Source organism: Schistocerca nitens, chromosome 3 (assembly GCF_023898315.1).
Source record: "Schistocerca nitens isolate TAMUIC-IGC-003100 chromosome 3, iqSchNite1.1, whole genome shotgun sequence".
Classification (NCBI taxonomy): domain Eukaryota; kingdom Metazoa; phylum Arthropoda; class Insecta; order Orthoptera; family Acrididae; genus Schistocerca; species Schistocerca nitens.
The window spans coordinates 621243910-621268808 of record NC_064616.1 but is presented as its reverse complement, the minus strand read 5'-3'; the positions used below and the strand labels follow the sequence as shown (position 1 = coordinate 621268808).

At 41.8% G+C, this 24899-nt stretch overlaps 1 protein-coding gene across 1 annotated transcript in view; it reads right to left on the bottom strand.

The window, feature by feature from the left end:
• The window catches only part of LOC126248563 (uncharacterized), a 166537-nt gene that overhangs the window by 30066 nt on the left and 111572 nt on the right, over window positions 1-24899 (bottom strand). Inside the window, exon 2 of the mRNA XM_049949658.1 lies at window positions 22213-22386. Within this exon, the coding sequence (XP_049805615.1) occupies window positions 22213-22386 (174 nt within the window). The remainder of the gene's footprint in view (window positions 1-22212; window positions 22387-24899) is intronic.

The window sequence follows — 24899 nt, the reverse complement described above, 5'->3', positions numbered from 1 at the left end:
CATCGAGCAAACGTATAGTTGTGACGACCACGGCGGACAGAGCCATCACACCGACGTCATCTCAGACGCCGTCGCAATCTGTTCCACCGCGCGACCGTGGCGCAGGGGCGCGGACGGCGGAGGGAGCGCGCCGCGGGCGGAGGGTATTTAAATCGGCCGCCGCCGCGACCGAACCCAGTTCCCTCTGAGCAGCCTTAGCGTACGGATCTCCGTGCCGGCACGTTCACAGGAGCTCAGTCCGTCAGTTCACCTGATGATGGCGACATGTATGAACGCCGAAATATTGTGCCCGTTGGACACTATAGACCGGCAGCACACCCGTGGATATTTTGATTATCAAATACGCCGGGAGAAACTCAAGAATATATTTTTGTTGTACTTAAAAGGCAAATTGTACCAGACAAAAATCAATGATATTACTACGTACTATTTCCGGAGTACAATTAACATTGAATATGGAAATTGCGCTGGCAGTTTGAATGGCCCAACGGCCAGAAGTTTACTGCACTGTCCACGGAAATAAGCGCCGTCAATGCAAACCACAAGTAGTACTTACGCCGCTCTTTACGGAAACCTACAGCGTCAAAACAAGTTACTTCACCAAAATATAAATCAGGCTAAATTAATTCCAACAAAGCATTCTCTTTGCAATATGTTATTTTTTTCTTTCTTTCATCAACATCATGATAATGCTATCGAAACTAGTCGAAGTAAAAAAAAAAAAAAAAAAAAAAAAGAAAAGAAAAAAAAAGGAAGTCATATTGCATCATATTGCCGGTCACGTGTTACACTACTGGCCATTAAAATTGCTACACCAAGAAGAAATGCAGATGATAGACGGGGATTCATTGGACAAATATATTATACTAGAACTGACATGTCATTACATTTTCACGCAATTTGGGTGCATACCTCCTGTGAAATCAGTACCCAGAACAACCACCTCTGGCCGTAACACCGGTCTTGATACGCCTGGGAATTAAGTCAAACACAGCTTGGATGGCGTTTACAGGTACAGCTGCCCATGCAGCTTCAACACGATACCACAGTTCATCAAGAGTAGTGACTGGCGTATTGTGACGAGCCAGTTGCTCGGCCACCATTGACCAGACGTTTTCAGTTGGTGAGAGATCTGGAGAATGTGCTGGCCAGTGCAGCAGTCGAACACTTTCTGTATCCAGAAAGGCCCGTACAGGACCTGCAACATGCGGTTGTGCACTATCCTGCTGAAATGAGGGGATCCGCAGGGATCGAATGAAGGGTAGAGCCACGGGTCGTAACACATCTGAAATGTAACGTAGACTGTTCGAAGTGCCGTCAATGCGAACAATAAGTGACCGAGACGTGTAACCAATGGCACCCCATACCATCACGCCGGGTGATACGCCAGTATGGTGATGAATACATGCTTCCAATGTACGTTCACCGCGATGTCGCCAAACACGGATGCTAGCATCATGATGCTGTAAACAGAAACTGGATTCATCCGAAAAAATGACATTTTGCCATTCGTGCACCCAGGTTCGTTGTTGAGTACACCATCGCAGGCGCTCCTGTCTGTGATGCAGCGTCAAGGGTAACCGCAGCCACGGTCTCCGAGCTGATATTCCATGCCGCTGCAAACATCGAACTATTCTTGGAGATGGTTGTCGTCTTGCAAACGTCCCCATCTGCTGACTCAGGGATCGAGACGTGGCTGCACGATCCGTTACAGCCATGCGGATAAGATGCCCATCATCTCGACTGCTAGTGATACAGGGCCGTTGGGATCCAGCACGGCGTTCCGTATTACCCTCCTGAACCCACCGATTCCACATTCTGCTAACAGTCACTGGATCTCGACCAACGCGAGCAGCGATGTCGCGATAGGCTACAATCCGACCTTTATCAAAGTCGGAAACGTGATGGTACGCATTTCTCCTCCTTACACGAGGCATCACAATAATGTTTCACCAGGCAACGCCGGTCAACTGCTGTTTGTGTATGAGAAATCGGTTGGAAACTTTCCTCGTGTCAGCACGTTGTAGGTGACGCCACCGGCGCCAACCTTGTGTGAATGCTCTGAAAAGCTAATCATTTGCATATGACAGCATCTTCTTCCTGTCGGTTAAATTTCGCGTCTGTAGCACGTCATCTTCGTGTGTAGCAATTTTAATGGCCAGTAGTGTATTTTACACACACTTTCGTGTACTGCAATAACAGCAGAAAAATGTGCATGTTCAACGTACACTGATGTGCACAGCTTTAGGACAGACGTAACTTCCGCATGACGTGTGTGGCCAAATAACATAGCTTGATTGAACTTGGACCATTCATACAAAGGACTGCTACAGTGTAGTAGAGAAAGCAAATGAAAGCAGTACACAACGAGACGAACAGGAACGGCATTTTAATTCGAAGACAGTAATTACACAGAGGTCACTGCGGTTCCTGATGGTCCCTAGACATTACAAAAGGCGGGACACAGCCCTTAATGGGGACTGAGGTCACCACGGCGGCAATGAATGTTCTGCAGCGTGCTCCCATGCTCCTGGCTACAAGGTTGGTAACGAGACCTCGTGGTACGGCGTTCCATTCCTCCACCAGCGCTGTTATAACCCGCTGGATGGTCTCTGGTGCTGCAATGCGTCACTCCAAGGCATTCGACACGTGTTCGATGGGATTTAAGCCGGGGAAACTGGCAGGCCAGTCCATCCGCCTAATATCGTCTCGTTCCAAGAATCGCTCTATCTGTGCTGTTCGATGTTGTCGCGGATTGTCACCCATAAAAATGAAGTCGGGACCGAATGCAACCCTGAAACGACGTACATGAGCAAGGAGTACAGTGTTACAATGACGTTGACCATCGGGTGTTTCGTGTTCAAAAATTTGGAAGTAAGTATGCCCGTGCAACTTTATGCCTCTCCACACCAGTACATCTGGACCTCAAAAACTATCACGTTCGACAACGTTCCTGAGTGCATGAAGTATTCCCACCTCCCACCTTACGAAGGTACGTAATTCACCTGGGGACATTGTCGAACATGGTCGTTTTAGTGGTCCAGGTGTTCTGGGGTGCGGAGGCATAACGTTGCATGGTCGTACTGGCCAAATGTTTTACGACGGCACACTCAATGGTCAACGTTATTTTGACAATGTACTCTTTCCCCATGTGCGTCTTTTCAGGGATGCAGTCAGCCTTGATTTCATTTTTACGGATGACAATGCGCAACCAAATCGAACAGCGCAGGTGAAGCAGCTCTCGGAACGAAACTATAGTCTTTGGGTAAAACTAAGTTTTGCATTCCAGTGTACTTTTACTCTGTACTTTCTTGCCAGATGAAGTAGTTATGACAATTTGTCTCATAAGGACCCGCTATTTTGGTCCACGGAATGCCACAGCTCCATTAAAAATTTGTCAGCATCTCTGTAAAAATAAAATGTGTCTCCAAACTTGGTGCCAGCCTTTCTGTCTAACGCCACTTCTTCAGCTTTCGAGTTAATTTCGATGAACTTTTATCAATGTCTTTCTCGCGTGGCTTCATGTGGCTGAGTGGCTCCGTTCGAGAAATTACCACCACAGAAAAATCCGAAATGGTCACTGCGAATCAAACCTGAGACCTCCGTAATAGTAGCCATCGATGCCAACAACAAGACCGCCCAGGTGGCCCTTACCACAGCGATTAATGAAGTTGGGAAAACTTATTGGCGTTTGTTTAATGAACTTGTGCTCACTATCAATCAAGATGAAAAAAATTACAAATATCATTAAGGAGTCAAAAATCATTTGAATAAAAAAAGTTAGGCGCCTAATCCCGTGTATAAATACATAATTAAACAACTGCTATGGCTTGGGGTTGTCTTAATCACTGAAATTTTTATGATCCAAGCCATGTTAACGAACCACTTTTTAATCTTTTATACACAAGATTAGTGTAACTCGTCGGCTTCGAGACGAAGCATACAACTAATGCGACTGTGGAAGTTCAGGACATGGAACATCATCTACACTATCGCAACTGCCCCATGAGATGTAGAACTGATGACCTATGGCTTAACATGAAATAAGCACAGGACGTGGCCCGATATCGGGCTGAGGAACTTTAAATGAAATTTTCCGGACACGAGAAAGTAAAAGTAAGCGTAAGTTGGTGGTTCTACGTTCATCAGACCACATACCCAAAGGAACGATTTATAACTTCTGGTTATACCAAAGAAACTTTTTTCTGTTACTTAACATGAGTTTCGCGTTTGGTAATGTTTCGTGTATTTAGAAATTGTCAAATTGCACTTGTTCTGGAATTCACATCAAACTGAGTTCCTACAACTCTCAAATTAGAAGAGTAGGGCAAGAGAATACCACCTCAATACATTCTTGCCTTTTAATGCAATGCAATGTTCAATCTACAAGGAAGTTAAAGTCACTTGGACGGCGACGTCATTAGAGATGCTGCGCAAGGCTTGGATTGAGGTAGGATACAAAACGATATCGGGTCGTCTACTTTTCAAAAGAATAACCTCGATATTTGTCTCGAGTAACTGAAGGAAATCAAGGAAAACCTGAAGTTGGATGGCCAGACCGGGAATTTGAACCACCTTCGTCCCGAATGTGAGTTCTGACCAGCCTACAGGCCTACTGAAGGCTGGGAGATGATACGTAACATTGTGCACCGAAATCTAAATTTCGGCACACTTTAACATTTCCCATTGAGATAGACGTGCCTTCAGCAGACAGCGAAGTAACCTTATCCACTTCGATAGATTAGAGGTTGTACACTAATCCCTTAAGTCCCTTACTCACTCCAAGATAAAATTCTTAACACACTGGACAGTTCCTCGAAGAGACTACTACTGTTTCCCGTTCGACCTATTCATTCACAAGCAGAGACGCAGAATCTTATCGTGCAACTGTCTTTAAAAATCAGTTGCCTAAATTCGTAAATAGAAGAAGCAAAATATCGACAACTATCGACGCAAAGATTGATGTATACCCATAAAACTATCATTTCAGAGCTAAACTAATCTGGCCATAAGTATGACACACAGAATACATCGACTTAGCGGACAGTATTAGACACAATCGCTGGCTTTTTGCAGATGATGCACATTTGGAAGTAATGTGAAGAGAGAGGAAGTGGAACGACCACATAGGCTCAGTTGTACGTAAACGAAATTAAAGGCTCCGATCCACTGGAAGGACAATGGGAAACATCGGTTCTCCTACAAGACACTGTATAAAGGACAACCGTGTCGCACAGTTGCACGGGATCTATATCAAGTTGGGCACCATGGATATCGGATTTATAGAGACATGCCTCTATGAATGGCAAGAGTGTGTAACGTGAATGTAGAAAATGCTTAACTGTCAGACAGTAAGGTGCACATCTCACTACATCCTGTTTGGGAAACTTAAGGATCCGTCCCGCAGGAAAGAAACTACAAACATTCTTCTTCCCCCACGTTTTTATGTTTTGGAAAAAAACTAATACACTGGTGTCCAAAAATTTTGCAAGATTGCGTTTATTTTAGCACAAAACAGAGTAAACAGTTGATAGTAAAGTCGAAAAAATGTAAAGAAGACAGAACGTAAACAATGGTAGACAAAAATGTTATTTTTTTCCAACTTACAGGATTTGCACACACATTCCGACAACTTGTTAGTGTGCTCAATGTAGGGTGTACCCACATCTAGCAGCAATACAGGCATGACAACTACGGGGGATGCTAGGAATGCTATCATCAATCCCATGTTGAGGCAATGACGCCCATTATTCCTGCAGAGCTGCTCTCAAGTATTTGAGAGTGGTTGGTGGACGCTGATGGGATGCAACCCGTCTCCCTAGTGTATCACAGACACGCTCTATGAGAGAAGCCGGGAGAGCGAGCAAGCCACGCCATGCGTGCAATATGTTCCGTTTCCAAGAAAAACAACAACCTGTGCTCTATGAGGTCCAGCATTATCGTCCGTCAATACGAAGTCTGGGCCGACGGCACCTCGCAACAGCCGGAAGAGGTCCCAAGATCTCGTCACGATACCTGACAGCAGTTAAATCTTGCCAATTCACCCGTACAATTTCATGAAGAGGTGTTAGAGTCGTCAACATAATCCCTGCCCACACCATTAGGGATCCTTCCCCATATCGGTCTCTCTACAATACTTTGATTCCGAAATTGTGATCCACATTTCCTCCAATTGAGAATCCGTCGAGAATCACTCTTCAGACCAAATTGGGATACACATGTGAAAAGTACATTGGCCCACTGTTCGACTGTCCAAGAGGCATTTTGACGACTCCATTCTGGACTTTCCTTTCTGTGAAGACAGGTCAGAGGTATACATCAGGTCTCCGACAATAAAAGCCACTCTGCCAAAACCTTTTGTACACCGCTTGCCTTCATACAACATGTCCAGCGGATACTGCGAGTTCATATGCCAGTTGCCGTGCAGTACTAAGGCGGTACCGTCGTGCCCTTACAGCCAAATAACGGTCCCCTCTTTTTGTTGTCAGATGTTCTGTTCTTCGGGATACAGTTTCAGTCTCTATTAACCGTCGCCACATCCTACAAACAAGAGAACGATTCACGTTAAGCCATTGGGCCACATTATTTTGAAACTGTCTACTTCCATTCTTTCTGTGGCACTCCACCGCAGAGTCTGGTAGGAATCCTCTGTGTGCCATATTGCACTGTCTGTGACAATGTACACAGCGACTGTCGATGTGGGACTATCAAACACTACACCGTTTGATACGTGCCCTGACGTCGTCGTTGGCGTGGTTGTCCATCGAACAGAATGCCATCTTCCGTGCAGAACACGATCATACGGACATCTATTGACAGTTTGTATGGTTATATCGTGAATTAGATACAGGATGGGGAAATAGCGGTTTATTGCTTTAATTTTGGGCACCAGTGTATATGGTGCATTAATAGGTACCCTCTGCCACAGACTTTATACATGCTGCGAATCACTATGTAGATGTAGTTTCGCATCTTCGCCACGGTGGGAAAATACAAGCAAGCATCTTGCAAGGAAAATTTGCTGCATATTGTTCTGGCATCATATAGCAACTTAGGGAGAAAAACAAGTTTATTGGTTACGGAAGCCGGTTGACAACTTCGTAACAAAGGAAGCTGTGCCGGATAATACGAAGCAAGCATCCTGCCTGCAGCTGATTAGATACGCGCTTCCTGCGTCACCCACTAGCGTGAAGCGCCTGCGCTGGTGAAACAAGGTTCCGACAACCAGCGCTCATCAGAGCATAAACCGTGAAAATTCATTTGAGTAACGGCAGATTTTCAGTGTGAGGCTTGCCGTTATACTATGTCAGCTGCCGTGCAGCTATTGCAACGCCGGGTACGAAGACAGAACCTGTGCCGGGATCTGCTGACGGAGGCAACATGTCACGAAATCATGAAAACAAAGATTATTTAAAAGAATCGAAGACTGTATGCCCTATCGGGAAACTGAAGATACTGCAGATCTCTTACTACGTTGTGTAGAATGTTAATTTTGCGGCTGATATGGGGCTGTATTTAGACGTGTCATATCTTTCCCACAACAAAACAAACGAAAGCTGTTGACAACTCGACGGTTCCTCTGACTACTGCAGTGAGTTACAAGGCACGCTCCTATTACAGCTCATTTCGTAGACCAGTGACAAATCTGAGCACCCACTGCGCTCGAACACTAGGTCTTGACACTTAGCAAGTAGGTCATCGACTCTCAAAGACATCAAAAAAGATTAACAGTTCGAATAAAATTTCCAGTTGTTTTGACAAATGAGAGGGGACACGCTTAAGTGACAAAGTAATTCTGCTTTCCTTGCTTTAGTAAATTTAAATACTTCAGTACGCCCTCTGTGAAGCAGTACATGGAAATTCGTCCTGGACTATTTCGTGAAACCAGCCAAGACAGCAAAAAAAACCTATTACCACTGAATAGCTAACAAAATTACAATTCCAACTGTTTGTATTTGAAGACAGCACATTTCATTCAGGAAACTGACCAAAATTGTGTTTCCGATCCTGCTTATGTAATTTTATTTAGTAAGTTTAATTATTTCAGTATTCTCCCTCTGCGAATCACTACAAGGAAATTCGATCTGGCGTTATCATCTCTCTGTGACACAACTATGGCTGTTATTAAGCAGAATTTTCCTTAGAGCCTCAGGTACAGTCCAGCGATCGATAGGGAAAGAATCGATTCGAATATTATGTGACAATGTCCATTTGCCAGAGGAAGTCCAACAGCGTGCACTGCGTCGCTCCCTAATACAGAACAACGGCTTCTGCGGCACTCGCAGTCATATTTCGATTGAACTAAGGCATTTCCTTCTAAATTTCACATAATGGCAATTGCATTACGTACGGCAAATGAATAATGAACAAACTTCAGTGTTTTCTTCAAAGTTTTTATGTAACTCTAAGCACCGAAGAGGGGGAAAAATTCAGCACTTGCTGTATAACTGACGATTTTGCTAAGGTTCCCACATCATATAACAATGACTATCGACCACAGCACCCTACTCGGACGCAACAGCGTTAAGTCAAGCATGCGTGTGATTCTGTCTTTCCGAGATGGCTTTTCTTCCACGCAATATTTTTGGTTCTGTTTCGAAAACCGTTTGTTACATAAACCTCCAAGTAGCAGTAGTAGTAGTTACAATGACTTTCAATTTTCTTTGAGAATTTCTGAAAGTGTCAAGACGATTAATATATATTTTGGGTTACTGTAATTTCTCTTTATAATAATTTGGTCATTAATCTTTGCAACACAGCTCACGAACAAATCATGCCCCCATCTGGGTTTCCACTGTGTTTACTGTTCAACTGCTACTCTGGTACTAAATTAGAAGCAGTCCAATATCCTCCCACATTTGCTAGACATTTCATCGTGTTTTCAAGTCTGAATTCCAAGAAGCTTCATTCAATCTACAGAAGAATAAGCACATTCATTTTACAGCCTTCATTTCTATGCCTTTCTATGTGCTGATGTAGTGTTCTGGATATCCTGGACATTTTCCCAAAGGATACATGTGCTGATGTCTTAATGTAACATAACACAAGCGAAACTTGTTCCATCCATCATGCCGAACTACTGTTGAGCATTTAAGTGAAATACAAATCCAACAAAAGGCAAAACAATGAAAGACGTCACAGTTTTTAACATAAAAAGTTACAGCTGATTTAAAATAGCACTAGGCTCATTTAAAACAATAATATGGATACACCTTAACTTATACTATGGCAGATTCCTAAGCTAGGATTCAATTTCACAGTGGAAGATTACCCCACAAGTGTGAAAAATTACCTACCTAACGTGCTAGTGAATAAAATGCTACTTTGTTTAGATCCCAAATGGCCTGGTATTCAGTAATACATCTTCTGTAAACAATCAAAAAGTGTGCACAATGAATCTTTCATTCTGCTGCACCGTGCATAATAGGGTTATCCACGTTTTAACATCTCCACAGAAGTTAGAAGCTCACTGGACAATATATTAGTAATTCATTTAACACGCTGACCACTTTGGAGCACTGTACATGCTGTGGAACCGGTACCAAGTGGTGAAGAGGCCCTCCACCACTAATGTAAATCATGACAGTGAAGTAATATGTATGTGAAGTTGGTCGTATGGAGCAAAAGCAGTAAAGTGGATCACTGTAGGGGCGTGAAAGTATGGCAAAAAGAAGCTGTCATGTTTGTACTTACCCATGACCCCACCTTGAATGAAGTTGCCTGATGTGTTGATGTATCAATGCAGACTGCATGTGTGTACAAGGAATGTTGCGACAGTTACATCCGTGTAATAAGGTGTAATACCAACAGTCATGAAAGATCCTAACCAACAGGGATGGGATACGAGTGTCTGTGGTGGGGTGAGTGCATTGGAAGGCAGCGGTAATGTAGATAGGCAACCTGTACTATAACTTAAGAGGGGCAACTATACCCATGAGGCAATCGTAAAGTCTTCAAGATCCTACAGTTTCAATGACCAACACCCTCAGGCATCAGAAGAGACCTATCCCCAATTGTCGTAAGTATAGAATGGTAATAAATTCAAATAGTAGCACAGCTAAGCCAATTTGGGTGCAGCCTGCATTGTTGCCAGATTCCTCCTATAGCATCACTGTTGCGCAGTTTCCACCACACCACTCTGACACAGGTTAATTGCACAATGCAAAAAATCGCGGGGATGGGGAAATTCAAAATAGCCCATTTGTGCTCCTGTATTTTTTCGCCACTCGAATGATGTCACTGTGGAAGCAGTACAGTTGTCGTAAGTGTAAATTGGAGGGAAATTGAAAAAACCAAGATGAGGCACTGTCCTTTTCGTGTGGAATTCAGAAAGAAAAGTTGGTTGACCTGAGCCTGCATGGTTCACAGATTTCAGAATCCAACGCTGAGGATCTGGGAAGACAGGTGCAGCCTACATGGTTGCCAGGTAAAATGGCGAAAATTAAACAAATCATCTATTTTCCCAAGACATTACAGTTCACTTTCCCTAATCCTTAAATATTGCCAGTCTGGATTGCAACTTTAAACAATATCATCCCACGCCTCTGACATCAAACTTTAAACAGTTCCCCCTCCCCACCACCACTCTGGAATCACAAATTGACACATGAAGTTTGGAATCGACAACTCTTCTCCCAAGCTTAAAATGGCAATAAAATTCTAAATTCACTTGTCTTAAGTTTAAAGTGGCGATAAATTAAAAGAAACTTACTCTAAATTTAAAATGCTGGGTAACCCAACGAGAATTAGAGCACTTGTTGGCCCTAAGTTTAAAACTTTATCTCACTGCTTGCAAAACAATTGCCACTATTGTGTGTATGCGTAGTAGGATAGAAATGGGACAGGTATGCACCTGTCTCAACCGCTAGCAGAACTTGCACTGTGCCACGGGCCCTATAACATGCCAGTTCCACGCCACAATGCACCTGTCCAGACTGCCAGCCTGCACCCAGTTCAACGCTAATATAGCTCAGGACCTCCGTTGAGCACTGAAAAACACCACATGATCTCACATCAATGCTGGCTCCCTCCCTAGTAGGCCCACATGTGAAGAGACTTCACCTCCTGACACACACACACACACACACACACACACACACACACACACACACACACACACACACAAAATTAGTGCATATGTACCACCATAGATTTGCATGTTTTCTATTGTCACAAACCAACATTTATCACTGTTCTTGTAGTATGCAGCAAGGTGATCATGATCCATAAGGCTGTTCTGTCATATCTCAAACTACTTGCAACACCTGTGAGAACAAGATGTTCACACTACTTCTGCTAAGCTAGACAGTGAAGCTACAAAAAAGTGGCTATATGGATAGTGGCTGCATTAGGTTAGGTACAAACTGCTGGAAATTCCTATCCAATGTAAAATTCCTTGATTTCAGCACAAAATTGAAAAATCAAGTTGCGAACCCTATTGATGATAGTCTGCCAAATGAAAAAGCGAACAGGGGTGTGAACTATGCCATTTCCACAAATTACACAGTTATTAACCAAGTCATACAGCTTCACAGCTGTAGCAATTTTGAGCCAGTGGCAGAAATGGGAAGATTTTGTTAGCATCATGCGTCCATTTTATGTAGCCCTTTGCTAGACAGATCAATGTGAGCTAGTGTTCTGTTCTTGTTTGCAATGTTACAACACCTGCATCCCACAGTTCGCCCACTGCTTGAATACTGCTCAGCGGTGTGGGATCCGTACCAGATAGGGTTGATAGAAGAGAGAGAGAAGATCCAACGGAGAGCAGCGCGCTTCGTTACAGGATCATTTAGCAATCACAAAAGCGTTACGGAGATGATAGATAAACTCCAGTGGAAGACTCTGCAGGAGAGACGCTCAGTAGCTCGGTACGGGCTTTTGTTAAAGTTTCGAGAACATACCTTCACCGAAGAGTCCAGCAGTATATTGCTCCCTCCTACGTATATCTCGCGAAGAGACCATGAGGATAAAATCAGAGAGATTAGAGCCCACACAGAAGCATACAGACAATCCTCCTTTCCACGAACAATACAAGACTGGAATGGAAGGGAGAACCGATAGAGATACTCAGGGTACCCTCCGCCACACACCGTCAGGTGGCTTGCGGAGTATGGATGTAGATGTAGATGTAGATACAGTTAAGGTAAGCCTTCATATGCTGCTGCCCTGCACAGTGATTACAACCTTTATTTTCTTTCTTTATTTATTTATTTTTCTTGAGTGCCCTAAAGCTGTACAATAGCACTGCAATTTCATGGGAGGAAAAAATTCCTGAATGTATTCACTATATTTTCAGCAGGACAACAATCTTTGGTACAATACTCAAATAGTCTGAGGCTGTATACATTTCACTGTAATGGCAGTTTAACACATGTAGACAGATGTTCCTTCCACCCACTATATTAATGGTGAGCTACTGTTGGCAGGGTGCAACAGTAAAATACAGGTGAACTTCATGGAATGCACTACTGTGAAAAGCTGTACCAAACTTCTAAAACAATCTTAAGTAGTTTGCACGTAAACTGACTTATTCATAAGCAAGACTGAAATATCTAAATGCTGTGGAGTTGAGATGAAGTATCATTACTGAGACTTCTATAGATTTGAAAGTTATATTGCCAACTAAATACATAAACATAGTGTAGATGACAAATGATGTAGTGCTAACCATGTGAAATTATTGTATTACTCCAAGTTACTTCCCAAAGTAACTAGTTCTTCTGCACTACCATACAGGTGGTTTCACAGTAATTTCTTTCTACTTCATTTGAGAATTCATGATGAAGATGTGAACAATGTGATTTATTATGTTTTCTCAGTGTGGTTGAATGATTGCATGTTTTCAGGTTATTGTAGAAAGATTCCACTTTCCTCACAGTATTTCGGTAACAAACTGTCGTATTCTTGAAGTGCCCTGATCTGTGGTCTTGGATGTCTCCCTGCAAGTCTATTTCAAAATCACATTTACATTCATAATGTACATGCCAGAATGGACCACATAGTACAGGGTACCTTTATCACTGATAGTCATCCCTTTCCTATTCTACTCACAAATGGAAGAATGTGAGGGGATGCAACCATATAAAGTGTTCTCTGTCAAGCAACTTCAACTATGTTGTAAGGAAAACATCTAGTGCATGTACAGTGGTTATAAGTGAATCTAGAGCAAACCAGTGCAGTAGTGCTCTGCTGATTTTACTTTCACATGTAAACCTAAGGACAGCTGGATGTGGTGAAAATCACCACATCTGCGGACCAAGTTCTGCATTCTCGTCCCATGTGTGTACCTTGGAATTGACAGAAAACGTTTTCATCTGAATATATTTCACTCAAGAAAGGTGAAGAATGGTCTGCTGGTTGAAAAATTACACATTTGTCCATTTCAAACTATCAAGCACTTGACTTACCTATGTAACACAGGATGAAGACACTGTATTGAGTATAACGAAATAATAAGCAACCAGTTGCATTAACGATGTTTAATTTCATTACCAGTTTTGAGCACCTAGTGCCCTTATTTAGAAGGTTATATCTATCGTATTACTTGTGAAAGTCCTCAATAAGGCACTTGCCAATAATGAAATAGATACACTGATCAGCCAGAACATTATGACCACCTACCTAACAGCCGGCATGTCCTCCTTTGCCACAGGTAACAGTGGTGACCCATTTGGAATGGAAGCAATGTGGCCTTGATAGGTCACTGAATGGAGTTGGCACCACATCTGCATACACAAGTCACCAATTTCCCATAAATTCTGGGGGGAGGGGCAGGGAGCGATGAGCTCTGACGCCACATTCACTCACATGCCTGATGTGTTCGATCAGGTTTAGATCTGGCAAGTCGGGGGGCCAGTACATCAATTTGAACTCACCACTGTGTTTCTTGAAGCACTCCATCACACTCCTGGTCTCGTAAACTGGTGCACTGTGTTGATGAAAAATTACACTGCTATTGGGACACACAATCATCAGAAATGGTGAATGTGGTCTGCACCCAATGTAAGTTACTCCTTGGCTCTCATGGTGCCTAGCACAAGCTCCACTGTACCCATGGATGCCCACGTGAAAGTTCCCCAGAGCATAATGGAACCAACACTAGCTTGTCTCTGGCCTGCACTACAGATGTCAAAGGGCTGTTCCCCTCGAAGACAATGGATTCGTGCCCAACCGTTGGCATGATGAAGAAGGTATCTGGATTCATCAGACCCTGCCCCGCTCTGCCACTGCACCAATGTGTAATGCCAACGGTCATGTGCCCATTTTAGTTATAGTTGCCGATGTCATCGTGTTAACGTTGGCACATTCACGGGTTGTTGGTTGCGGAGGCCCATCAACAGGAGTGTTCAATCCACTGTGTTTTCAGACACACTTGTACTCCACTCAGCATTATAGTCTAATGTCAGTTCTGCCACAGCCCCTGTTTTACCAGCCTGTCCAGCCTACAACATACAACGTCTGTAACAAGAAGTGGCCACCCTACCCCACGATGTTTGGATGTGGTTTAACCTAGGTGTTTGAGAAACTCGCTGCAGCACTCCTCCAACACCCAACAAGTCACACTGTTTCCAAAATACTCATACCAAGCCTCTGGGCCATCATAATCCACTCTCAGTCAAACTCAGATAGATTGCATGCCTTCTTGCCTTCTGCATATGGGCAGTACCCTCACCAGTACTACATGCACCATGCGTGTGCCTGACTAGCAGTTATCCCTTGTCAGGTGACACTGCCATCGCCTGTACATGTTTATATCGATAGTAGATCGTTGGTCATGATGTTCTCGCTGATCAATGTATAACTTTCTTGAGGAGGGCACTAAGTGCCTGAAACCTGTAAAGGAATTAAATTTGTTTTGTGCAACTCGTTGCTCATTATTTTGTTACATACTACTACTACTACTACAGTTGCTGAGGACACATGGAACACTAAACAGCATTATTTTCAAAAGGGTGGATCAACAGGCTGCTAAGCATTCTGTCCCTTTTCATGAAATACAAATGCACATAAAGCCCGATCTGTTGTGAAAATCTGAAATGGCAAGTGAGGGGTTCAAGGGTACACTGCTTTAGCAGTGTGTAAGAGGCTGGGAATTTGAGTTGGATGGGAAGCATGCTTGGAGGACTACGGCGATTAAGGTTACTACTCACGTTACGCATGAGATCTTGGTTTGGGTCCCGGTCCAGCACAAATTTTCACTTCTCACCATCAATTCAATTCAATGCATAACTGAGGCTAACATCTCTGAAAACCTCTGAATAACACCTTACAACCTTTCTGCTGTCAGAATATCAACATGTGTTCCATGAGCAATGATTTTGTGAAATGCAGCTTACTGTGTTCGTAAGTGAGACCCAGAAGACAGTTGAACGGCTGGCTGCATACCATCCAGTCTAGGATTTCTCCTCTAAGTAATCAAGTCTTTCGGGTAGCAAAAAATTTCAATATGAGATGTTACTAGCACAGGAAGGTTTTGTATAATTTTGAGTGGCTGTGAATGACCAGTGTTCAAGATTTTCCAAAACCAGATGAAGTGGCTGGTTGAGAGTCTGGAAGTGAAAGCAGTTTTAATTTCTCCAAATGGTAGAAGCAATTATAGAGGGCTGAGTGGAGAAAAGGGGGGGGGGGGGGTAGCGCAATAGCTAGAAGGTATGGCAGTAATAGTTATGGTCCAGATTTGCAGTAAATTTTCATACGACATTAGCAAGGAAATGCAAAAGTCTACATCAGTATCTCCCTTTTTATATGGACTAAATGCTGTGTTGCACAAGGAAGGTCATTTGAAAGCATACTTGTATCAGTAGTTGTGTCATATTTATGACATGGAAAGGTACAACACACATTTCCTAAACTTGATGGATATTTTAAAATAGTGACACTATTTAAAATTGTTTTTTCACAATATATTGCTAGCACAATAACCGTTTGTAAACTGATGTGTTTCATTTCATTCTTTCCATCAGTATTTAATGACATATTTGATGGTACCAGCAGTCTTTTACTTTTAATCCTCAGTTGTCACTAACTAATGCAAAATCATTTGGTGCTCCCTGAAGAAGACATTAGAATCTATGTGGGGGTTATCCTCTGTATCGATGGATGTGGTTTTGACTACTTTGTATCTCTAATTCAGTTCAATGTTAATATCTAACAACAACGAATTGCTCTTTAACTCCATTTGATGAAGTTTAACACCAAACTGAAATCTATCTTGGTCAGGAAGTAAGGAAAATGTAGTTTGAGCGTAACAATAAAGCTATACAGAGTTGCACACAATCTCAATCTTCAACACAATGGTGAAGATGGGGCAGTGCAGAAAAAGGAAACCACCACTTGCTTGAATAAACAGCATTGGAAAGACAGCCTCCAAGATCCTTTTGAGTCATCAGTATCCTGACTGGTTTGATGCGGCCTGCCATTAATTCCCTCCTGCGCCAACCTCTTCATCTCAGAATAGCACTTGCAACCTACATCCTCAATTGCTTGCTGAATGTATTCCAATTTCTGTCTTCCTCTACAGTTTTTGCCCTCAAAAACCATGGAAGTCATTCCCTCATGTCCCAACAGGATGTCCTATTATCCTGTCATTTCTCCTATTCCTTTCCTTTCCGATTCTGTGCAGAACCTCCTCGTTCCTTACCTTATCAGTCCACCTAATTTTCAACATACGACTGTAGCACCACATCTCATACAATGCTGTGCTCCAAACGTACATTCTCAGAAATTTCTTCCTCAAACAAAGGTCTATATTTGATACTAGTAGACTTCTCTTGGCCAGGAATGCCCTTTTTGCCAGTTCTAGTCTGATTTTGACGTCGTCCTTGTTCCATCCGTCACTGGTTATTTTCCTGGCTAGGTAGCAGAATTCCTCAACTTCTATTTCTTGACCATCAATCCTGATAAGTTCCTCATTGTTCTCATTCCTGCCACTTCTCATTACTTTTGTCTTTCTTCAATTCACTCTCAATCCATATTCTGTACTCATTAGACTGTTCATTCCATTCTGTGTATCATTTAATTCTTCTTCACTTTCACTCTGGATAGCAATGTCATCTGCAAAGCATGTTACTGATATTCTTTCACCTCGAATTTTCATTCCACTCCTGAACCTTTCCTTTATATTCAACATTGCTACTCCGATGTACAGATTGAACAGTAGAAGCAAAAGACTGCATCCCTCTCTCTCACACCATTTTTAATCCAAGCATTTCGTTCTTGGTCATTCACTCTTACTATTCCCACTTGGCTCTTGTACATATTGTATATTACCCATCTCCCCCTATAGCTTACCCCTATTTTAGTCTGAATTTCGAACATCTTGCACCATTTTACATTGTCGAACGCTTTTTCCAGGTTGGCAAATCCTATGAAAGTATCTTGATTTTTCTTTAGTCTTGCTTCCATTATCAACGGCAATGTCAGAATTGTCTCTCTGGTGCCTTTAGCTTTCCTAAAGCCAAACTGATCGTAATCTAACACATACTCTATTTTTTCTTCCATTCTTCTGTGTATTATTCTTGTCAGCAACTTGTTAAGCTAATTGTGCAACAATTCTCGCACTTGTCAGCTCTTGCAGTCTTTGGAATTGTATGGATGAAATTTTTCCGAAAGTCAGATGGTATGTCGCCAGACTCGTACATTCTATACACCAATGTGAATAATTGTTTTGTAGCTACTTCCCCCAATAATTTTAGAAATTCTGATGGAATGTTATCTATCCATTCTGCCTTATTTTATCTTAAGACCCCCAAGCTCTCCTTAATTCCGATTCTAACACTGGATCCCCTACCTCTTCTAAATCGACACCTGCTTATTCTTCTATCACACGAGGAAAATATTCCCCTCAGAGGCCTTCAATGTACTCTTTCCACCTATCTATCCAGTGCATTTACAGTGGAATTCCCGTTGCACTCTTAATGTTACCACTCTTGCTTTCAATTTCACCGAAGGTTACTTTGACCTTCCAGTAGGCTAAGTCAGTCCTCGTGACAATCATTTCTTTTTAGATTTCTTCACATTCTTCATACAGCTATTTTGTCTTAGCTTCCCTGCATTTCGTATTTATTTCATTCCGCAGCGACTTTTATTTCTGTATTTCTGAATTCCCCGGTACGTCTTTCTACGTCGTCCTTTCATTGATCAACTGAATTATTTCTTGTGTTAGCGATGGTTTCTTCGGTGGTACCTTCTTTGTACGTATGTTTTTCTTTCCAACTTCTGCGATTGCCCTTTTTAAAGATGTCCATTCTTCTTCAACTGTACTGCCTACTGAGCTATTCCCTATTGCTATATGTATAGCCTCAGAGAACTCAAGCTCATCTCGTTATTCCTTAGTACTTCCGTACCATCCTTCTTTGCGTACTGATTTTTCCTGACTAAACTCAAACTTCAGTCTACTCTTCTTCACTACTGCATTGTGATCTGAGTCTATATCTGGTCCTGGATAAGCCTTACAATCCAGTACCTGATTTCGAAATCTCTGTCTGACCATGATGTAATCTAACTGAAATCTTCCCATATCATCCGGCCTTTTCAAAGTATACCAGTTCCTCGTGATTTTTGAACAGAATATTCGCTATTACTAGCTGATATTTATTACAGAACGCAATTAGTCTTTCTTCTCTTTCATTCCTTGTTCCAAGCCCTTGTAACCTTTTCATCTACTCCTCCCCTATAATTGCGTTCCATTCATCTCCCTTTACGTACTGTATTACCCATTCAATATCCTTATATACTTACTCTATCCCTTCATCTTCAGCTTGCAATGTCGGCATATACACTTGATCTATCATTGTCTGTGGATTCTGATACAAACAACCCTATCACTGAACTGTTCACAGTAACACACACACTGCCGTAAAGAGTAAACTGGTCGAGTTCTTTTCAATATTTTTGATAACTTTAAACGACGACTTGTCTTTATACAGAAGAGATTAGCCGTCTTCCCGAAGAGCTACGTCTATTTTTCACAGAATTTCTAACAACTTGCACCATTTTACATTGTCGAACGCTTTTTCCAGGTCGACAAATCCTATGAATGTGTCTTTTTTTTCACTCTTGCTTCCACTGTCAAATGAAACATCAGAATTGCCTCTCCGGAGCCTGTCCTAAAGAAAAACTTATTATCTAACAGACACTCTATTTTCTTTCCCATTCTTCTGTATATTATTATTCTTATCAGCAACTTGGGTGCAAGAGCTGTTAAGCTGATTGTCAGTTCTTGCTATCTTCAGAATTGTGCGGACGATGTTTTTCTGGAAGTCTTATGGAACATCGCCAGTCTATCACATTCTACACATCAATTTGAATAGTTGTTTCGTTGCCACTTTCCCCAATTATTTTTGGAATTCTGGTGCAATGCTATCTATCCGTTCTGCCTTATCTGGTCTTAAGTTGGCCAAAGCTCTTAAATTCTAATACTGGATCCCATATCTCTTCTTTGTCGACTCCTGTTACGATTTCTATCAAGTCATCAGACAAGTCGTCCCCCTCGCAGATGCCTTCAATGCACTCTTTCCATCCATCTTCTCTCTCTCTCTCTCTCTCTCTCTCTCTCTCTCTCTCTCTTCCCCCCCCCCCCCCTCTGGACTTAACAGTGAAATTTCCATTGCAGTCTTAATGTTATCGTCCTTGCTTTTAATTTCACCAATGGTTGTTTTGCGTTTCCTATATGCTGAGTCTGTCCTTCCAACAATCAGCTTATTAATAAAGAGTAAAAAATATTTCAATAAAGCATTTCGAAATTACGCATACTGGAGGTCATTGTCAATGATGAACTCCTACCACTCACCAAACGCCCCTAGAAAGCGTGGGATTTCTTCACGTATATCTGCAACAATTCAAAATCACTAGGTCTTTGATTCCTTTTAAATTATTAGACTGTAGGTCTAACATTTATAGACATAATTAACTTAATTTCGAGTGTGCCAACGATTCCTCCTTGTCCAAAACTGTTTAAACTTACTTTGTAGTGGCCTATTAATGTGCCGAAGTTCGTCTAAATCAGTCGCAGGGTGCGTCCTCTCCTTGTTAGGTATACTGAAGCCGCGTATTACATTATTTGGGTAACTCCAGTATTAACCGACACACTGACTACAGTGTGGACACACTCCGTCTGGGCCTCTAAATAGTTTGTATATAGTTAAACTATTCCTGTTACTTTCTTTTTACCTGTAATATATGCAAGGTAACTTCTGTAAATTCTGGAAGAGAAAGAAAGATGTCCAGACACTGAATCTGATTCGGTACGTGACGCATACTCAGATGACTCACTCACGAGAGCGTTAGCCGTGAAAGGCAAACGCCCCGTCTACAGTTCATACCGTTTCTATTTGTCATCCAAGTTTCTTTCCCAACCTCTCTGGTTAGACTTTTCTCTAAAAAGGTTACGTTACAGGCCCATAAGAGTTACGTCATTGCTCAATGACATCCTGAAATATAAATATTTCCGAGTGACCAACTGGATTGACTTCGTATTTCTGCGCCGATGACAGTGCTCCAAGAAATTTTTGTCTACTTAATGTTTTCGATTAATGGATTAAATATTCAGGCGAGATATCAATTAACTGGTACCCTATTTTTTTTGTGTGTGTGTGTGTGTGTGTGTGTGTGTGTGTGTGTGTGTGTGTGTGTGTGTCAGTATTCTGACTTACCTCCGTCGCTTTCGCACGCGTCAATCAGCGTTATAGACTGGCACCAGCCCTTTCTCTACATATCAAATACTGATTGCTCTTCCTACGAAAATTGTTGTTTATGCAGTTTGCGAAGTAGCATAATTTCTTGCACTGTCAAGAAGACAAAATTGCCCGTCCACGATTTTGTAACACTGAGTGGTTTGAATACAACTGGAAGGACGCATGCTTTCCAGAGGTTGTAACTGTTGATAACTTCTCCTGAACGCTTGCTTACCTCGCCTCTACGCTGCTCACCTTGAGGGTGGAGAATATTTATTGATATCTGACACTTCCTAACGATCCTAATAAAAGGCTAAGATCTCCCGACCACTGAAACACAGCATTCCGTTGTTGCGCTCGAGGATGGTCGCTTAGGTGAACACATTCGATTTAACGCGTTAGGGCGCTTACTGCGCATTTATCATCGGGTACACAACTAACCGGTGAGCATTATGATTCAGAAGCTTTACGAAAACTTCTTTGAGGTACACTACCTGATAAGTTTGGAAGGTAGTTACAAGAACGCCTTTTGAATCCGTCACTATCTGGAGCTTAGGTCACAAAAGTGAGCTCTGAATTACACTTCTACAAAACTGTGTGCTGCGTGGCAGTCCTGTGGGATGAACTGACAGCTGCCGCAATGTTAACAGCGTTGTTACGTACGCTGAACCATCTTATTTGAAGCCCCAATACGAAATAAATAGATAAATACAACGAAAGAAAGCTAAATTAAGGAAATGGCGAACAAAAAACATAGGTTCTAAAAATACGACGAACGCGGTATTTAAGGGCTAACAGTTTCAAAACAAATTTCTAAACTGCTGCCCAAAATACCAAAGAAACTGGGCCATACTCTGTCGGAATTACCGAATTAGAAAGCACAAACGAACTGGTTCCCAAAATTATGAACCAGCTGCACGGCATCTTAAAGCGAAAAATGTTGAACCACCAATGAAGCCCCGCCAAACCATGTCAATAGTATTCCCTCTATCCACTGTGAACGTCGCGGTAAGCGCATAGGCACACAAAAATGGCGAGAAAGCCTATGAGAAATAAATAAAAAGGAGAGTGCTTCTCCAGACTCATTGAAGGAAAATGAAGGAATATTCCATCGACGTCGAGACGAGCACTTGTCCAATTGGACAAGTACGAGGAAGGAAATGAAAAGTGACTTTGTTAAGCAACAACCCAGCATTAGCCAGGTGTGAAGTAGGGGAAAGCACGCCCACTAGGAACCTCGCTCCTCCAGATTTAAGTCCAGTGTTTTAGTCACCCAGCCGCCTTACTCGAGCCTCTTAACACACCACAAATTGTTGGCGTCGTTCGCGATATGTAAGAAATATCCATAAGACTGAGAAGCGAGGAGCTGTCAAAGACAAATTAGTGCAAGGTTCATGTTTTCAATTCCTTGCAATATAACTACATTATCTTCTATTTTATCTACTATTATAAGCAATATATCTACATGCAGCATTCTGAAGTTATCATTAAAGACAATCACTTTACTGATTGGAAGAGCAAGTATCCGCACGGCACTCACCTTGCGCGACTTGTTTTCTTTGCGCATGTTTGAGCGTCCGTTGATGAGTACGTTTCCTCCAACGAAGACAACATTGCACGGGGAAGGTGGGCTATCATCTAAGTAGTCTGCATCTGCGTCTGTTGACGACTCATCCGAACTGCCACTCAGTCGGATGTACCCCGACTCGCCCGGCTGTAGCAAAAGATAAAACAACTATGTAATAAAACTGACGGCCATAACGCACTACATATACGAGCACCTTATAAATTACCCTGGATTAGTGAACCCTCATAGAATTTACGATTGCAGTAGGGTATAAAACAGGGCATTTTGTACTTAATTTGGTATTTAATGTACCACTGGAGATCTAATAATTTAATTAACTAATGTAACCTATAAATTATGTTCCTTGGAATAAATATGAAGTAGTACAATTTACGACGATTTAATAGCAATGCAACATTTCCGCCCCTTTAATGTACTAGGGTTAATGCAGTTCTTGGGAATGAGGTCACAGCAATAGTAAATACCCATGTGAATCATCTCCACGACGCTTCAAATCTACAGGAAATTTTCGTTTGGCGCACAGCTACAGCTGTGTAGACTTATCTTGACTGAAGGAAAAATTCTCGTTTACCACCACGTCGACGTGATCCTTCGAGAAAAAGTACATAAAAACAGGAAGTTGGCCACAGTCTTTTCGAGGGAATCATCCTATCATTTATCTCAAGCAGGTAAGGAATCCTTCGAAGCTTATATTTGGGTGGTCGAGCAATGATTTTATTCCGGAGAAAATGGCTCTGAGCACTAAGGGACTTAACATCTGAGGTCATCAGTCCCCTAGAACTTAGAACTACTTAAACCTAAGTAACCTAAGGACATCACACACATCCATGCCCGAGGCAGGATTCGAACCTGCGACCGTAGCGGTCGCCGGTTCCAGACTGTAGCGCCTAGAACCGCTCTGCCACTCCGGCCGGCTATTCCGGAGATTCGTTAGAACTATTTGGTAACATCAGTTATGGGCGTAAAAAGGTTTTACAACGGTCTGCGCATTCCGATTTTCGTATTAGGTTATAAACTAGTAGAACGGTTATTAATAGTAAGACTTCATTTTTGTGCTGACTAATCTCTGTTTACAACACAGTTTAACGTCTTACCTGCAACGGCAAACACTAACATCGACTGTGGGCAAATACGTCGCAAATTAAGATCACAGACCTTCCAAAACCATATATAATGTGTTATGTTAAGGCATATATTACATCGTTTTATTGTAAATTTTTAACTCTGTGTAGCACGTTCTTGTTATTAAAATCAAGAGAGACTGTTTTACATCCAACTCAAAATGTTGGATGTATCTTGGAAACTCTACATCAGACACCATCACACTTCATCTTAAATTCAAGATCACTCTTGGACTTGAGGAGTGCACGTTGTGTATTGTGTTATTTTGTTTGTACTTAAACTAAGAAAGTAATTCTACAGAATTTGACATTTCTATCCTGGGCAACCTGTGAGTTCGAATAATCTTCCTGTCCAATTATTTTTTTTACTGAGTACTTTGGACATAACAGGAATTTAAAATCATTCGCGATTTTCCTTTGTAAGAACATGTGTTGCACTTTAAAGTTTCTTTACGTTAGAAATAACCATCACAGTAATAATCTCTTCATTTAATAGGACACGAATCAATCTCTGCACATACTTCAAAACCGAAATGAGCATTACGTTTTTTGACTTGCTGTTAAGTATTTCGTGCATCTTTTCCTTGATTTACATGTATGTATCTAACTTCTTCAGTTTAAATGATCGTTTTGAGATATGTGTAGTTGATGTTCAGTAGCAAATAGTTTTCTGTTCTTGTGTTAGGAATGAAAACTACAGCAATTAAACCAAAAAATTTACACTGTACAGCTACTATTCACCATCTTATAATGTCCGACGCAGGAAAGAGGAAATATTTAACACTTCTTCGTATTTTCTTTTTCCTCCCATTAATTCTGAACACACTGGTTTAATAGATTGTATAATTATCCATTGTAAGAATATTCTGAAGCAAGTTCACTAACAAGCTATTTCGAATTCCTGAAAAGAAATCTGAGATAAAAGATTATATCTATCATTCAAAATTATGACAACCTACTGAGCCAAAATTGCTGAGCATAATCAGAAGGACCCCTCACGTTTCAGTGACTTGTAAATAAGTTCTGCTTTCTTCATATGTGCCTCATAATAGCTGTAAAACTTATTCTGAAGAATCACGCTCTATTTTCAGTGATTTTTTATGAGCCTCTGGTACGCAGTAGGTTACAGAATTATTCTGAGATTTGCCTATTCACCTGTTCTAGACTATCTTTAGTACATCTTGCAACGGAATTTTGCCACAGTGCTAATTTTAATGGAAACTAACGTTTCTTTTCAGGAACAGCCTGACACTTATCTGTGACAGGTGTTACGCATTAATTCAATTGCCGGTAATTTTTTCTCCGCCTATATGTTTTAGAAACATTTCTAACACGGGTACGTTTCATCTCTAAATGTAATTCATTTAAGGGCACTCTCCGTTTCCTGAGAACTGTCTGAGGATTAGGAAGTACTAATCAAATACGGAGCGGTTAATGAAGATCTGTAGCACCAGCTCGCTTTCATTAATGCTTCAAGGTTTTATTTCTCACATTAAGACAGTGACGCAAAATTATAGA